An 18,714-nucleotide genomic window follows, 5' to 3' on the forward strand; every position below is an offset into this window, starting at 1 on the left:
GGTTTAAGGGTACCCAATTTTTTTTTTCCCCTTTTTTTTAATTGGGGTATTCTGGCGTGTTTTTTTTTTTTTTTCCCGGGGGGGGGGGGGGGGGTGGGGTTTAAATTTTGGATTTTCTTGTTTAGAGGTACGTGGGGAAATTGTTTAAATCTTTTCAAATGCGATTTCCCTCTTTCTTTTTCCTAAACTAGTTTCCTCACAATTTGTAATTTCCTTTATCTAATCATTTAATTTCTGTAGGCTTTTGTTGATTTGATCAGAGATGCGTAAAACGCGAGCTGCGGGTCCATTCGATGATACCTGACACAGTCTCTGCCTGAGTTGGGTATGGCTTTGTTAATTTGATTTGTTGTATTTAGGAGTTGGATTTAATTTTGTGGTGGTAGCATTCTGTTGAAAATTAATATGATGTCAACTACCCATTTTTTGGGTCTTGCATTTTTGTTGATTATATAGTCAATTTGGATGACTGTACTGGATCCTTGGTCTTTAATATTTTACAGTTTTCTTACATTTATTCTTACTTTGCTTCTATCAAGGAAATTGCTAGGTTTGTACACAAATCTAAGTAGATAATGTAGAAAAATTGTTTAAACATCTTAAATGTAATGGGATCAATGATTTAAATTGAGCATATGCGCTGTATTTGTAGCTAATAAAATTGTAGATGATTTATATATATAGTGAAAATGAACAATGGGTAAGATTCAAAGATGGAGGAGCGAATGGGAAAAATTGTTGAGGTTATCAAGTACAAGGATTTGGATGATTACTTGAGGTTGGTCAATATTACTTTGAAGTTTAATAAAAGGTTGAGTAGCAAAATATGTTCATGTTGATTATTATAATACTCAACTATTTTGCTTGTAGTAGGCTTCTTTGATTGGAAAAAAAAAAAGAAAAAAAAGTAGTGTGTTAACATTGTTCTCTACATGCTATAATGCAGGGCTGCCTATGAGGAATTTAATTTGCAGATACAATTAGACTAGTATTTTTTAGAGATACAAGCTAGGGGAGATGAGATAAAGATGGTATTCTATGGGGCTTTGAGTATCCTCTAGCTCTTTTATTTAAAGTGCTCTCTCAACTTATAAATCTTTGAATTTGAAAAAAAAAATAGATGTACAACATATAGATGATGTGTTGATAAATTATTATGCAGCCAAATAAAAATATATTGATTTGTCTTTTGGGAACATTATTTATTGTGAAAGCTGAAATGATTTCACTTCAATTTCACAAGTTTTGAATGATATTGAGTGGCCAGAGCAATTACCCATGGACTATTCTTCAAAACCTTAAAGTCTTAGTACAAATTTGTTTGATTATATTAAAGTTCAAGAAGAGTCCACCTGAAAAATCAATCTTGCCAATTCATTATCCTCATTCTGTTCCGGATTGTAATCTCTAATAAAAAAGATAGCTCTGTAGCAAAACCTTCTGTAATGATGAATCACCCCTGTTCCTATAACCGTAAGCTGCCTTTATTGTTCTTCACCTCAAACAATATTATTCTTATTTTACTTTTGCTACTGGCTGTCATATTTTATTCTTGAGCTGCTAAATTGTTTTAATAGAAAAAATTATGAATTTGAACAGGTCGAGCCTGATTCTAGGAGGAGGGAAGATTTGGATGTTAGTGACCACTTTTTATTTTTTAACTTTATTGTAGATTTGACTTGATTTGAATTAATTTGATTTATGACTAAATGAATGCTTTTGGGCTTAATTTGCAGCTTGATTGATGGGAAATGTTCTCCCATTGAACCCAAGTCTCCTGCTATGATTAGGGCAGAAAAGGTTCAGTCCAATCTGGAGCTTCAGTTCCCTAGTTTTGCCAAATCTATGGTTTAGATCACATGTTGGTTGAAGACTTGCCAAATCTATGATTAGGGCAGAAAAGGTTCTCCCATTGTGCCAATCTTGTTGGTTGCTCGTAAATTCATTAGTAGATATTAAAGAGTTGCAAGAATTTTGATGTGAAAGCTAACTGGTATATATTGTTAAAGTTTAATTATTGTTAAAGCATTTTGTAGAGCTATCTTTTTGTATATGAAACATTTGTTAAAAGTTAATTGTAAAGAGCTTGAAAGGAAATTAGAATTAAAATAGGGGCTTGGAATGGTTTTAAAATTGTCATATTTATTTTTTTAAAAAATCAACAACAAAGATGACGGTTATTTGAAAAAAACTATCATTAAATGTAGTGTTCTCCAACAAAGATGACTGTTCTTTTTTAAAACCGTCATTAAATGTTATTTCAATATTTAATGACGGTTTTTAAAATAAACCGTCATTAAATATTAACTTTTAATGACGGTTTTGTTATAACAACCGTCATTAAAAGTTATATTTGATGACGGTTTTCTAAATAACCGTCATTAAATATCACTTTTTAATGACGGTTTAATACCAAAACCGTCATTAAAACCCAATAGAAATTGCCCAATAATGACGGTTAAAAAAATTAACTGTCATTATAAATAGACTTTTTATGACGGTTTATGAACCGTCATAAAAAGTATGCTCCTTTTAATGTCACGGCCTAAGATGACGGTTTTAAAACCGTCATCTTATGTCTTTTAAAACCGTCATTATTGACTCATTTTGTAGTAGTGTTGCATGGACATTGACTCCCCCCCCCCAACAGCTTCTAATTAATTAAGAAGATAAAGTGAAAATCTTTGTTAAGAACTTTAAAAACAGAAAATTAATAGCGATTTGGCAGCATTAGATTTTTAAAATTACATTTTTATTTATAACAATTGGCCAATGCCTGAAACCTACCATTATAAATTTATAATGCCCATAAGTTTTTTCATATGTTAAAATGGCCTTTTTCGTTAGAATTTCAAATTAATGAACTGAGCTCATTACGAAAACTAGATCTTGTTTTCAAAAAATCATGTTTATATACGTCCTTTTATAAATATAACACAATAAAAAATTCATATATAATCATCAATATAGAGCTAGAAAATGAAGATACGTAACCGAGTTATAGAATATTCAAAAAGTTCAAGACTTAAAACTCTTTAAGTACTTCTTGAGGTTATTATACCTTTATGAGTAATAATAGAGTTATAAATTTTTGTACAAACCATAATGACATAACTAGATATTGGTTGAATCAAAATATTCAGAAATCTACATAAATTATTTTAACTAATGTAGTTGTTCCACATCAATTAGTTATCAATTGATTGAATCAAAATATTTAGAAACCCACAAAAATTATTTTAACTAATGTAGTTGTGCCACATCAATTAGTGCATACAAAAATTTGTGATTTATCACTATTCTTACATAAGATGTTAAATCTTATCATATATTTTTGTTTTTAAAGGAAAAGAATTGCCAAAATTGGATTCAACACTTTTGAAGAAATATATTTCAAATTCAATGCAACAAAGATAAATAGACTTGCATTCAATTTTCATGTTGTTGCCCCGTGTCTCTCTCTTTTGCATCTACTCTCTATATATTCTTCTTACTCATCTACTCATTTTCTTGCACCTTTTCTCTCTCATTTGTCTAATTCCCTCTTACCTATTCTCATTATCCACCTTCTAGCCGTTTGCAATCTAAATAAAAATTTCTTTGACGACCAAGCTTATATATTAAGAACCTTCATTGCTATCAAATAATTTCTTCATTTTTTATTTTTCATTAAAGAACTTCTTTTTTAAAATATTATAAATATAATATATTTAAATGTATATATAAAATAATATAGACTTGATAGATGAAATGAATGAGATACAGAGAGCGTCTTGTATACTTAAGTTAAGAACTTGTTACTAGGGGTGGGCAAAACCGAACCGGACCCCAAAACAATTCGGCTCGGTTTGGTTTTTTTTTATTTAAAAAACCGAATATAGAAATACCGAACTGAACCATTTGGTTCAGTTTGGTTCGATTTTCGGATCAAACTTTAAAAAACCCAAACCGAACCAATAATATCATTTGAGTCCCTCTCTTTTATAAAATTTTAGTATGACCCAATATTTAGATAATATTTGCATATAGAAATTATGTTATGGCCTAACATGTTTTGCAAACTTTTCAAAAGGGTCCTTGACCAAAAGTCAACAAGGCAAGATAACATTTTGATCCCTATGTTTTTGATAAGTTATATTATGATGCAAGAACTTATTTTATTTTATTTACGTTTTGAGCCAAAGGTTTTGATATTAAAAACAATGACAAGGATCCTGAAAATTATTCAGTTTAGTCCAAATTTTGCAATTTTTTTTCTTATACAAATTTGTAAAAACAATTTTGTTGTTGATTATAGATTGATTATAGTAGGCATTGAGTGAAAGTTAAGATAAACCGAAAAACCAATTTGTTAATTCGATTCGTTAAGTGAATCGTTATCGAAAAACCAAAACCAAACCAAAAAATCGAAACCGAACCGAACTGAACTATCGGTTCCTGTTCAGTTTTTATTTTTTTTAAAAACCGAACGGATTTTTTGAATTTAGGACTCGAACTGAACCGAAACTGAAAATTTATCCCGAAATTGAACCGAACTGATGCCCACCCCTACTTGTTATTGATAAGAATACCTCGACTTCTACGATAGGATTAACTGAATCAAATAGTAGCTGCTTGATAACTTTTTCAGCAACAATTTTTCATGTTCAAATTGTAAAGAAGGCACTTCCCCTTTGAGTATTTTGTTTGATCGTTAATCCAACATGATTGGATCCTTAATCCAAAACTGGGCTTATATATGAATAATTATGTGTTGCAGATGGTCATATAAGGTTAAACTCAATTAAAAGTGATCTATTAAGGTTTACGATAATATAAGCCTTATTGTATCTAATAGGGTGTGAGTTTTTAATGTGTAGATATTTAAGGATAATTTTTATTTTTATGATGGGATGAAATAGGAATACCTAAGAACATTCATGTTATATAACCCATCACCTATAACCCAGGAACATTCATGTTATATCACCAAGAATTAATAAGAAAATTATGCGGAAGCATACCTGAATCCATAATGCTTAATTGCCCTTTGGAGTTGTATGATTGGCCTTTTAGATCAACACGTTCTTCTACTAGAGAGTCCTTTAATTCTCTCTACTTCTCTCTCTGATGATTGGATGTCAGAGGAGAATAGAATGATACGTTTGACCTGAGGACCATAACCACTTATATAGACAACTTTTGGGACATTATCGGATCTTCGTTAACCCCAGTTGGTTTGCCATTCTGACTTGTGCCAATAACTGTTATACTAAAATTTGAATTGTGGTATCATTGTTTGAAGTTGTTGGTTTTCTTTTTAATTCCAGAGAGTTCCCTGACCGAAGTCGACTTGTTGTTTTTGCATAACAATTAGCTTTTTAATTCCAGAAGCTCACTGTTCGAAGTCGGCTTGCTGTTTTATGAATATCAATTTGCTGTTTTCAGATAAATTCCTACTTGGAATTTATCAGTTAGTCGTCTTCTCATAAACAGTTGACTGTTAATTTTCAAAAGCTGTTAATAACTTAACCATATGTTATCGATTTGCCGTTTTAAACTTAACGGTTATTTGTTTGTTTTCAAAACTTTAATCTTGTCCAAAACATTATACAACCTAAGAAATCTAACCAATTTAAAGACTTCATTATTTTTAATCTTGTTTGCTATCATCAAAATCAATATTATAGATATATTTATGTGAACAATCTCCTCTTTTTTTATGATGACAAACCTTACATACATTTATATTGCAAATAATTAAAAAAAACTATTAGCTCCCCCTAGATATAAGCTCCCCCTAGGTATTTTATAAGTTTTAAAAGTACCAAAATAACAAGTTCAATTGCAACTCTTAAAAAAATAAATAAATAACAAGTTCAGAGTTCAAATACATTCTTCTCCCTCTTCATCATTAAAAAGAAAATTCAGTGTTGAGGGGAAAGAGATGCAGTGAAAAGAGAAAAAATTTTACCCATGTTGTCCAAATTGAAATTTCGGTAGAACCTCGCTCTAGCAATAAGCATTATCTCAGGAAACACATTAACAACATTATACCTAAATAATCAAATCATAGAGAACAACAAATCAAAATCATCACCAAACCATCACACAAATCAACCATATAATCAAATATCAACCATCAAAGCATGAGTCACTCAATCAAAAATAGCCAACCACACACACACATATATCTCAAAATATATAACAAAAGCAAGGTGTCATAACAAAATAAACATAATGATGCATAAAAGATGTCTGTGTGAAATCTAAATACAGAAACTAAATATGGACTATTGCAGATGATATGATGAAGAAGATGGGGGAAAAACGCCACGAGCAGTGAAGATGCCCTACTTGCCATCCAGAAGTTGTTGATGTTGATCAAGGATATGCTCCTGATGAAGATAGAAGGCAGTGAACGGAGACTGAAGCTGCCGCTGCTTGGAAAATGTGCAAACTTCACCAAGCAACTGTTGCACAATGCCCTCAAAAAGTGGAGGCTCATCAGTATCCATGCCATGTCCCTTATGTTCCTCTGGCTCCTCAATTTATGCTGCTGCAGCTTGACCTGGCACATGAGGTCTAGCTCTTAGTTTAAAATCAGGCAATTGATCAGCGGGATAGACATCATTAAGAACTCGATCATCCCCTGAAGCTACAAGGGTGTTCTGGTTCTCAGATAAAGTTATCTTAGCCCACTCCCCGTTCTTCCTATAAAAGACTATCCTTATAATGGCCTCCCTTCTCAACTTCTTAGTCTCTATATAGATTGGCTCAATTAAAGGCACTCTAAAATGTCTCAAAGTCTTAGTAATGACACTGCCATATGGGAGTAACTTGTTCCTTACCCCAGGTGTACTCAACATACGTCTCATAACCACATGCCCAAGGTTAACTAGTTGATGTCGGAGGTACAATCTAACAACCAAACATCCAAACGAGTAACATCATCAACATGTCCTTTCTTAGGAGTAACTACGTGCTGAAGGATGCTATGACGTACTCAAACCTGTAGGGGTAAGAGTTAGGAACAGAAGAGAATGTGGCAATTATCATCAGAAAGGTTGTTACGCCTACAAATGTTCCTAACCGCATTAACATGGAGAAAATCGTTGAACATAAGTTCTTTTATGGAAGTACATATCTCTATACCCTCACTCTCAGTTCCTAAAATCAAATTCAAATGCCCCACATCGAACTCAATAGGCAACCCTCTAATATTGATAATTAGGGCAATTATCCACCGACCACCTGTTTTTTCATGCTTTTCCAAAAATACACATATCTTTCTTCTTTTGGCTGATTTCCACTTGAAGCTATATATTTTTTTTTTTGCGCGTGTCCACTTTCGTCTACATGCTATTATAACTTTGCTAACATCATGAGGGTAAATTTTTCATTTTACCTAAACATGAAAAATGAGTTCGTTTACGCACTAGTAATCTAAGACTAGGCTTCAGATCGGATTCGGATCCAATCCGAAAATCCAATTAAATTGCACAATTAAAAAATTAAAATATAAATACAAATAATATTTTCCGTTTAAGTTACATATATTTTATTTTATTTTTGAAAATAATTCAGTTTGTTTTGTAATCTTTTTTTTTTGTCATTTAGCTAAAGTCAAATAATCATTTTATGTTTTGGGGTAAAATTGTCATTTAAGTAATATTCTATTAATTTCTTTAATAGAGTTAAGACAACAGTGGACAACTGAAACACTTTGTAACTTTAAGTAGAAATTAGCCAAAAAAATATAAGATTTGTGTATTTTTTAAAAAGCCTGAAAAATCAAGTGGTCAGTAAATAATTACCTTTAATAATTATCTTGTCTAGCCTAGTTGCCAAAAATTCCATATTCAAGTAGAATACTCTAACTAGGTTAGAATATACCCTCTCCTCAATTCTCAAGGCCTCTTCCCGAGGTTCCAACAACTCTTTTATACTACTACCACACAAAACTAGCTCCTCAAGGTCATCCAAATCGACAAAGTAAAAATATGTTACCTTGTGTTTCATAAAGCAGGTTTGGAACGGTTTAATCATAGAATAATAGGCAAATGGTTCTTTCGAACTTTGAGACCTCCCTGGGAGGCGTTTGATTCCTCCTTGCCGCTTGTTATCATCTTGTTCCAGCCTTGAAAACTCTATCCTGGCCATAGATACACAAATGGGGGGTTTTGGGAAATTTGGTGTTTTGAGAGAAAATGAATTGATGAAAATGTAAATGAAAAGTATAACAAACAATATAGGTGCTCAATTTAAAAAAAATGGGTGAAATACTTGGTCAATTTTGAAGAGGTTCGGTTAATAATGGAGTTTCAAATTGGGAATTTTTTATTTTGGGTTTGAAATGATGTTTTGATTGGATAAAAATGTTCCTACAGTGATTAGAAATGATGGTATGGCTTTAAGTTGGCAAGAAAACACAAGGAAATAAAGGATTTTAGAGACGAAAAACACAGCCACCGTGGTCTAGAGAAGAAACGGTGAAGGGTTTGTTATAAATGAAGAAGAAAACCTAGAACTATTCTAGTATCACGTGATAACGGTGAACCATTTTCTATAAACGGTTAATCGATAATTTCTAGTAATCACTTAACACGTAATTGAATTGCCGTTTATACGAATTAGTTAACATTATAAAACAAAATGTTTCCTTTACTCAAACAATCATCTATTTATCCTAATCGGTTATCTGTTAACATAAACAACCTTTCTGTTTTTAATCAAGTAAACCGTTATCCTCAATCGGTTAATCGATAACTTGTAGTTTTCATTTCCCAAGTTTCTATTTTTAAACGGTAAACCATTTATTTACAAATGGCTATCCGCTTATGTTAACAGTAATCTCGCACATTTATTTTGATTTTTGGCTAATAATTGTTCCATTCCAAGGTTATTTCAATAACTCAAAACGTCTTAAAGGCCATTTTTAATGTGCGATTCATGAATGCATGTATAAGCATACAGATTTTCAAAATCAATCAATAAAAACAACCATACAAACACAACACATAACCTCAAAATAATATATAGACAAGTTAATGTGCAAATTTCACTATCCCAAGTTCATGTCGAATTATGATAAATTAATCCTCATTAAGGAGTTTTGCAAAGATATCTATAAGTTGTTTTTTGGTTAAAACGAAATCTAATACTATTTCATTTTCTTAACATGGTCTCTCAAGAAATGATGTATAATCTCTATATGTTTGGTCTACAATATTAAATATGATTCTTTGGAAGATTTATAACACTTGTATTGTCACATATGATAGGTATATGATCAAGATTAATTCCATAGTCTCTAAGGATTTGTTTTATCTAAATGGCTTGTGCGCAACAACTACTAGTAGCAACACACTCAGCCTCGATGGTTAAAAGTATAACTGAGTCTTGTTTCTTACTAAACCAAAAGATAAGTGAATGACCCAGAAAGTGACACGTATCACTAGTACTTTTTCTATCAACTTTGTAACCAACAAAATCAGCATCTGAATAATAAGTTAAATCTATGAAAGTCCATCTAGGATACCAAAGACCTAAATCAATTGTCTCACTCAAATAATGAAAAATTCTTTTAACAAAAAAGTAAATGAGATTCCTTGGAAGATGATTGAAATCTTACACATAAACATACACTAAACATGATATCAGCCTACGAGCAGTCAAGAAAAGTAAAGAGCCAATCATAACTCGTAAAGTTTTAACATCAACTTTTGTACCTTTTTCATCTTTGTCAAGCTTGATTGTTGAGCTCATTGGAGTGCTTTTAGCCTTTTCATTTTCAAATCCGAATCTTTTGAATAAATCTATCAAATATTTGGCTTGATTAATAAAGATTTCTTCTTCATTTTGTTTTATTTGTAGTCCAAGCAAATATTTCAATTCTCCTATCAGGCTCATCTCAAATTCTTTGTTCATACAAGAGGAAAATCTTTTACATAAAAGCTCATTAGTAGAACAAAAGATAATATCAACAATATAAATTTGAATAATGAGTATATCTTCATTCTTATGCTTAATAAAAAGTGTAGTATTTGCTTTTCCCATTGAAAAACTATTTTCCAAAAGAATTCAACTAAGCCTTTCATATCAAACTCTTGTGTTTGTTTTAAATCATGCAAAGCTTTAGACAACTTATAAACATGATTTGAAAATTCTTCATTTTCAAAACCAGGGGGTTGTTTTACATAAACTTCTCCATAATACAATCATTTAGAATGACACTTTTAACATCCATTTGATATAAAATAAAGTCTTTATGACATGTGAATGCTAAGAGCATCCTAATGGATACTAATCTAGCTATAGGTACGAAGGTTTCATCAAAATCAATTCATTCTCTTTAGTTGCATCATTAAGCTACTAATCTAGCTTTATTCCTCACAATCATACTGGATTCATCCATCTTATTCCTAAATAACCATTTTGTACATGTGATAGATTAATGTTCTAATTTAGTAACAAGTTTCCATATTTTGTTCTCTTAAATTGATTTAACTTTTTTTTGTATTACTATAATCCAAGATTCATCGTTTTCCACATCCAAAAATGATTTTGGTTCAATTTGAGACATGAATGCAGTATGTTCACATGTATTTCTAACTGATGAAGTTAAACCTTGTGAAAGATCTCCTAATATTAAGTCTTTAAGGTAAGAAGAAAGATACCTCTACTCCATAAGGAGTATTTGAGAATTACCTTCATTTTTTTCTTGCTTAGCTTGTTCTTCTTGTTACTCCTCTTGATTTTCTCCTTGTGAATTATCTTGCTTGTCTTTTGAAAAATCATTTTTGCATAATGCTTCATCTGCATCATCATCAACAATGACTTTCTCCGTAGAGAATTTTTAGATTCATCAAATGTAACATACATAGATTCCTCTACAATCAAGATTCTTTTATTATACACTCTATAAGTTTTGTTTTTTTTTTGAATTTGAATACTCAAGAAAGATACCAATATCAAAATTTAGATAAAATTTACCAAGATTGTCTTTGATATTTAATATAAAAACATTTGCATCCAAAAAATTCGAAATACCAATGTTGAGTTTTCTATCTTTCTAAAGCTTATAAAGAGTTTTATTAAAGTAAGATCTAATCAATACACGATTTAAAACATAATAAACGTTTCTGATGGCTTCGGCCCAAAAATATTTTGGTAAAACATTTTTATTTAACATGATCTCAACCATTTTTTGAATAAACTTATTCTTTCTCTCAATTACTCTATTTTGTTATAAAGTCCTTGATGATGAAAATTGATGTTCAAGTCCAAAGTTATTGCAAAAAATTTTCAAAATCATGATTTTCATATTCTCAATCATGATCACTTCTAATGCAAGAAATAGCATAACATTTTCATTTTCAACCTTTTTATAGAAAATTTTAAAAGCATCAAAGACGTCATTCTTATTAACTAAGAATAATATCCAAGCTTATCTAGAAAAATCATCGATAATCACAAATGCATAATACTTACTACTTAGACTTACATATCTAACAGGTTCTAATAAATTCATGTAAAGAAGTTGAAGCGGTTTTGAAGTAGAGATATAATTTTTTTTTGAAAGAATTTTTTATTTGTTTTCCAAATTGACAAGCTTTACAAACCCTATCTTTTTGAAAACCAATCCTTAGAAATCCTTTAATTAAATCATTTTTAGAAATCTTGAAATTAATTCCATGCTTGCATGACCTAGTCTTCTATGCCACAACCAACTATAATTATGTAATGTTGAAAGACATTTATTATGAGATTATGCACATTCTATATCAATAGTGTATAAATTAACACATCTTTATCCAACAAATAAAACTTCGTCATCACATACATTTTCAATAACACATTTTATTTTATAAAAAATAACTCTATAGTATTTATCACATAATTAACTAATATTAAGCAAGTTGTCTTTCAAATTTTCAACTAAACACACATTTTCAATAAATGTAGAGAAATCTTTACCGACATTACCAACACAAATAATTTTTCCTTTTGAATTATCTTCAAAGGATACTTCTCCACCATTTTCGATCTTGATAAAACTCCAAAACCAAGAGTAATTGCATGTCATATGTCTCGAGTATCCACTATCCAAGTACCATTTGTTCTTCCTCTTCTTTGATCCCTACAGAAAAAATCTCAAGTTTTAGGTACCGAAAGCTTTTTGGGTCTTTATATATTAGTAATGGGTCATTTTGGAACTCAAATACATTTGATTGCATACTATGCATTTTTCCTAACTGGACATCTATAAATCATGTAACCATTTCTATTACAATAATGGCATATATTTTGATCATTAATCGAGGCAGCCTTAACAAAGTAATTCTTACAAAACCTTTGTTTCAAAGTTGGCTTACAACTAATACCTCATTTATCGAAAACACAATTTTGAGAGCTTGGCAAATTATTTAAAATCTTTTGCCCATTTATAAATTTTAAGACGATTAAGCTCATCACTTTTTTTTCTAAGTGTTTCATTTTCTTTTTTCAAATCATTTACAAATAAACCTTCATTTCTAGATAAAACATCTTGTTTTTCTTTAAAGAATGCAATTTCTTCATGCAAACTTTTGTTTTCTACTTCTAGGCACTTGATCTTTGATTTAAATTATTATTCTTATTTGAAATATCTACATTTTTCTTTTTAAGAGAAGCAATTTTCATTCTTATATTCTTTATATAATTATGCAATATAGTAAATGTTTCAAACAATTCATCATAAGAGGGAAGATCATTTACCTCATCAAGTTCTTCTCTAATTGTCATAAGAACCAAGTTTGACACTTTATGTGATTCCTCCTCATTTGAGGTCTCCTCATCGCTGTCATCTGACGTTGCCACCATAGCTTTCTTTTTCACCTTGTTGAGGAGAGGACATTATGATTTTATGTGTCCAGGCTTCTTGCATTCAAAACATATGATTGCTTACTTCTTTTCTTTTTTGTTTTTGAAGTTCCTAAACTTTCTTCACTCATTGCTTTTATTAAAAAATTTCTTGAATTTTCTGGCTATCATAGCCACATCTTCATCTTTGAATTCACTTTCTTCATCACTTTCTGATCTTGAAGCTTTGAGGCAATGCTTTTCTTCTTTTTATCTTCATCACCTCTTTCAACTACCAAATCCTTTTCATAGGAAATAAGTGAGCCATTTAAATTATCAATAGATAAAATATTTAAATTCTTGACTTTCTCAATGGCAGTTCTCTTAGGTCTCCATTCTTTTGTTAAAAATCTAATGATTTTCTTTACCTTTTCACTATTTGAAAAGGTCTTTCCGAGCTCCTAAAGTGTTTACAATGTCTGAAAATCTAGTGTACATGGAATGAACACTCTCGTTTTGTTCTATTTGGAATAATTCTTATTGCCTAGTATATCTATTGATCTTAGACTCTTTGACTTGATTTATACCTTTATAAACAATATCAAGTTTCTTCTAAATTTCATAAGCATCAAAACAATCTGAAACTCTATGGAATTCTTTTTATATAAAGCACAAAATAGAGCATTCATGGCTTTGGAATTAAAATAATTTTTTCTCTTTTCTGACTCATTCCATTCTCTTGAAGGTTTTAGAATTTCTTCCCCATTTTTCATTTTTAGCAGTGGGCATAAATAGACCATTTCAAACATCTTCCCATATTTCATAATCTAATTATTTAAAAAAATTCTCGTCCTAATTTTTCAATATAGATAATCATTCCCATCAAAGAATGATGGTTTAGTAGTGGATTATCATTCCCTAAAGGTAGAATCATTTTGGGTTGTCGTTGATCTTTTACTCTAGACAGTTAAGTCCTAATAAGATAACATTACTCTAATACCAAATAAAAGTCTAACTAAACAACCCAAGAGAGGCGCGAATTAGGTTTCTAAAAGTTATCAAGCAATAAGTTTAAAAATCAATACAAGTTTATGCTACAAACTTGAAATAATAAATATAATAACAAATAAATTTAAAAGAGATAATATAGAAGAGAGAAAACACTATATTTTTACTTAGTTCGACAAACTCTGTCTACATTCACGCCTCCAAGCTATTTGAGTTTGAGGATTCCATTATCCAACCCTTTACAATCCAAGGCTTCAAAATGTTCACAATTGACATCCAAGGTGTCAATAAAACATTTACAATATGAAATGATCTCTCATCCATTTCTCAAAGTGTTTCCAACACTTACAATCACTCAATTTTGATATTGAAATTATGATTACATAAATTTTCCCTCACATAATATATTTGTTTGCAGATGAAAATCCAAATTGTAATTTGATAAAGAAAAAAATAAATTTTAGCTCAGAAGAGATTGAATACGCAATGATAAGCTTGATGATAATTGTTGAACATCCATATAAATTGTATTTGATGGAGCCTTTTATAGATAGAGAAAAAAAATTGGTTATTGTTGACTTTCTGGACATTATTGGATCTTCGTTAACATTAGTCAATTTGTCATTCTAACTTGTGCCAACTGATCGTTATGCTGAAATTTGAATTGTCGGATCACCGTTTGAAATTGTCGGTTTACCATTTAATTTCAGAGAGTTCACTTATCGAAGTCGGCTTGCCGTTTTTGCTTAATAGTTTGCTATTTAATTTCTGAAGCCCACCTGTTTGAAATTGACTTACCATTTTGCGAATATCAATTTTCTGTTTTCAAATAAATTCTTTTATGGAATTTACTAGTTAGTCATCTTCTCATAAACGGTTAACTGTTAATTGCCAGAAGCTATTAATAACTTAACCATATGTTATCAGTTTACAGTTTTAAATTTAACAGTTATTCGTGTGTACCCAGAACTTTAATATTGTCCAAAATATTATACAGCCTAAGAAATCTAATCTATTTAAAGACTATCATTTTTAATCTTGTTTGTTATCATCAAAATTAATGTTATGGGTAATATAATTCATTGTGACAATAGGCATTGAAATGAGTTTTAGGCTCAATTGTACAATAAGTCAGGTCCAAAGAAGCATTAGGCATTTCATATCATACCAAATGTATAAGATAACGCTACAATATATTTTTTAAGAAGAAAGTTCTCAAATGAAAGAAATTTTTTTTTTTTGGGTAAATTTACAAATCTTCAAAATTGTTTTTCCAAAAGTAATTAAAGATATATAAAATTTATATTAAAAAATGAATAACTATTGATATGAACCAACTCTGGCAATCCTATCTCATCTCCACTCTAGAGTCAAAATATTTTGCTATGGCAACAAAAGCCACATTCAACCATGAATCTGACCATGCAAACAAGCAAGCCAAAGGCATTAGTGCTGATGAATGTCATTAACAATATGTGATTAGTAGTTGCTAATGGCTCATTAATGTGCTAATTGCAACATAAAAGGCACAATAAAGATATGCTTATTACTAATTACATCTAAGAAAGCAAATGAGCTCTTCACTTTTGCAATTAATAAGTGCAAGAAACAACCAAAATACATTGCATAAGATTTGTAACCTTAACATAATGAAGAAAATACATTCCATAAGATTTCAAAACAAGAAAATGATTCCAGCATACTTTAATTTGCCATTAAAATTTTCTCCACCTATTTGAAAAAATTGATCCTTCTAGTGTAGTCTATCTTCAGCATTTATTGAGCAAAACTCCATAGATTTCTACACTTATAATGCATGCTACACAAACAACACTTACTATATCAACTTTTTGATTGACTTTTAGAGAGAAAATAAAGAAAACAAGCCCAAATACTGGCCGTTTTTTAATTCTCCACCAGTATGTCTTTGACAATGGATAGTGAGCATTTTTCTGGCACCACATTTCTCTCATCCATTTTATGAAATAGTTCAAACATCTTTAGGGCATCATTCTTTTTGTAAGAAACTGATCATAAGCGTATTAAATGTGTCAACATCTAGAGCACACCCATTTTCCTCCATACTTAACAACAAATAATTTTCCTTTTTTATTTGCCCTTCTTTACCAAGGGCATGGATTAGAATATTGTATGCTACAACATCTGCCACTAGATTTTTACAAGATAATTTGTTGAATAACTCCGAAGCAATTTCGAATATCCCAAATTTACAACATCCACGAATAAGAGAGTTGAAAATTTCAACGAAAAGTTCACAATTGCTGATTTCTAAAGTGGGAAACAATTCCATTACCTCCAAAACATGACCATTCTTGCAGAGCCCATCAATGAAAATGTTACATGTGAATGTCTCAGGTACAACATTACATAGCTTCATCTCATTAAATATTTTTTTAAACTTCTCCAACCTTTTTTGCTTGGAAAAGGTCAGTCAACAGTATGTTATAGGTAGCAATTGTTGGCTTAACACCATTCAAAATCATTTCACGAGAAACATTCATAGCTTCCTCAACATTGAAATTCTTACAATACCCATTTATCAAGACACTATAGCTAAAAACATCTGGCATAAAGCCCTTTCTTGCCATGGAATCAAATAATGCTATTGCAACATTAACTTTACCCACTAAGCAATAGCCATTCAACAATGGCGTATAAGTAAAAATGACAGGATTCAAACCTCTCTGCATCATCAGTTCTAACAATCTATTTGCTTCGACCAACTTTGTCTTCTTACAGAGCTTATCTATTATCACATTGAGTGTTTGCAGATTAGGTCATACACCTTGATCTATCATCTGAAAAAAAAAACTTTTTGCAATGTTCAAATTGCCCGCACAAAAAAAAAACCATGAATTAGTCATGTATAAACAAGAGTGTTTGCATTAATTCCCTTATCCTTCATTTCCATAAACAAATCTTTTGTTTGGTCCACCAAACGATCCTTACAAAGTCCATCAATCAAACTACCATAACAAAAAACATTAGGCTTATAGATACCACCAAAATCACCCATCCCATTAACCATTTCTTGATGCAACTTTAGAGTCAAATTCATATTGCCAGTTCGACGCAACCCAGTAATTAAAGTATCACAAGTAGTTACATTAGGCCTACAACCAAACGTAGCCATTTTCTTAACCAATTGTGAAGCATCTCTTATATTACCTTCCATACAAAAACCTTTAATCAAAGAATTAAAAGTTACATCATTCAGAGGCCTATAACACCTCCTTATAAAACTGCCAAAAGCCATTAAAGCACCTAAAACCTTACTTGTGCTACAAAAGCAATTAATCAAAATGTTTCAAAAAATTAAATCCGGCAAATCATTCTTTTGTGAAGAGATATAACATGATCATGCTGCTTATTCTTAGCAAGTGCACTAAATAATTTATTAAATGATGAAACTTGAGGAATTGTTTGCATTCGAATCATAGAATCCAAAAAGCTAAGTGCTTGATCGAGAGTGATGTTACTTGATTTACAATTTTCATTAAGAAATTTGTGAAGTGAGGCTTTGGTAAGTACTGGTGATTCTAATAGGAGCTTAGCTTTTATACTAATGAACAAATAGAACAAGAACCAAATGAATCTCTAAAACCCATTTAAGATAAAATTTTGAGCCGGCCTTGAATCGATGATCAAAACTTTGATTCTAGATTTTATATTGCGTTATGGCTTTGCTAATGGACATAACTTCTTATTTAATGGCATAATTTATTTTTCATATTTTTTGTTATTATTTTTAGAGCAAAGCTTTTAAAGATTAATTGTATGTTGAGTATGACTTATCAAATGGTTATAAGTACTTGTTTAATCCTATAAACTCTTTCTAATTTTTGTTGTTATTTGATTGTTAAGTAGAGCTTTTGATTGTTTTCAAGTTTTTGGTTTTTGGGAATAGAGATTGAAAGAGTTGATATTTAACACCCTTATTATATTTCACTAACCTCCACTTTTCAGTTAATCCCATTAAAAAATTTAAACTAATTTTTATCTCCCAACATACACCATCTAATCCCGAATTTACTCTTATTATAATTTTTAAAACTTATAAGTTTTATAAATCTATTTTAAAAATTTATAAGTACCAACCATATAAAACTTATAAATCTATTTTAAAAAGAAAAAAATTTCAAAATCACTATAACCTCTCTCTTTAAAAAAAAAGTTTTATTCATCATTGCCATAACCATAAAAAAAAAAAAAAGATTTGATACTTCTTCATCATCATCTATTAAGTACTGAAAATTAATTTCTTCTATTATTACAAAAGTAGAGTATACAATATTTTAGAAGAGACAATCATTTAAAAAGTCAAAAGAAATTAGGGTTTAAGAAATTAAATTAGCTAAATTAGATATTATTAGAAATTATCATGTAGGCGTACTTAAAAGCAATTTACCCTTTTAAATCATTTTATATAAGGATAAAATCAATATTATTATAAAAACAATTAGTGTGGACCGGTGAGATATAATAAGGGAGTCAAATATAACAACTCAGGTCGAAAAGCTATTTTAAAATGTTAAAATATCTACAATATCCTTTACTTATTTCATAATCTTATTTCATTCCTTTCATAACATAATTTTAAATAACTTGCTATTAAAGTAATTTTACAATTTTTAATAAAAGTTCTCATTGACAACCAAAGAACTAAATTTTTCTTAGTGAAAACTCTACTAATAAAAAGTTACGCTTAAATAAGCTCTATTTGAAAAGTTATATCAAATGGAACCTAAATAAACTATTTGACCTCTACTGTTAAAAAGCTCAAATTTTGGATATCTAGTAGTTGAGGTTAATTTTTTTTTAAATATTAGAATGTTTAAAATATTCTTTATTTATTTAACAATT

At 30.2% G+C, this 18,714-nt stretch overlaps 1 protein-coding gene and 1 pseudogene across 4 annotated transcripts in view; one reads left to right on the forward strand and one right to left on the reverse strand.

Annotated features, from left to right (window-relative positions):
• LOC112096722 overlaps positions 1-2,037 on the forward strand; it is a 2,734-nt gene extending 697 nt beyond the window's left edge. Inside the window, exons 2-6 of one of the 4 annotated variants that reach the window (XM_024180136.1) lie at positions 241-325; positions 685-778; positions 1,600-1,635; positions 1,737-1,843; positions 1,884-2,037. In XM_024180136.1, coding sequence (XP_024035904.1) covers positions 714-778; positions 1,600-1,635; positions 1,737-1,843; positions 1,884-1,978 — 303 coding nt within the window. In that variant the 5' untranslated portion in view covers positions 241-325; positions 685-713 and the 3' untranslated portion in view covers positions 1,979-2,037. Of the gene's footprint in view, positions 1-240; positions 326-684; positions 779-1,599; positions 1,636-1,736 lie in introns of all 4 variants that reach the window. The other 3 variants (XR_002904573.1, XR_002904572.1, XR_002904571.1) reach the window with 3 other exon arrangements.
• A 14,207-nt stretch (positions 2,038-16,244) lies between these two features.
• LOC112096974 lies at positions 16,245-17,280 on the reverse strand (annotated as a pseudogene).
• Positions 17,281-18,714: the final 1,434 nt, after the last annotated feature.

This window comes from Citrus clementina, unplaced genomic scaffold (genome assembly GCF_000493195.1).
Source record: "Citrus clementina cultivar Clemenules unplaced genomic scaffold, Citrus_clementina_v1.0 scaffold_7, whole genome shotgun sequence".
In the NCBI taxonomy this organism is placed as follows: Eukaryota; Viridiplantae; Streptophyta; class Magnoliopsida; order Sapindales; family Rutaceae; genus Citrus; species Citrus x clementina.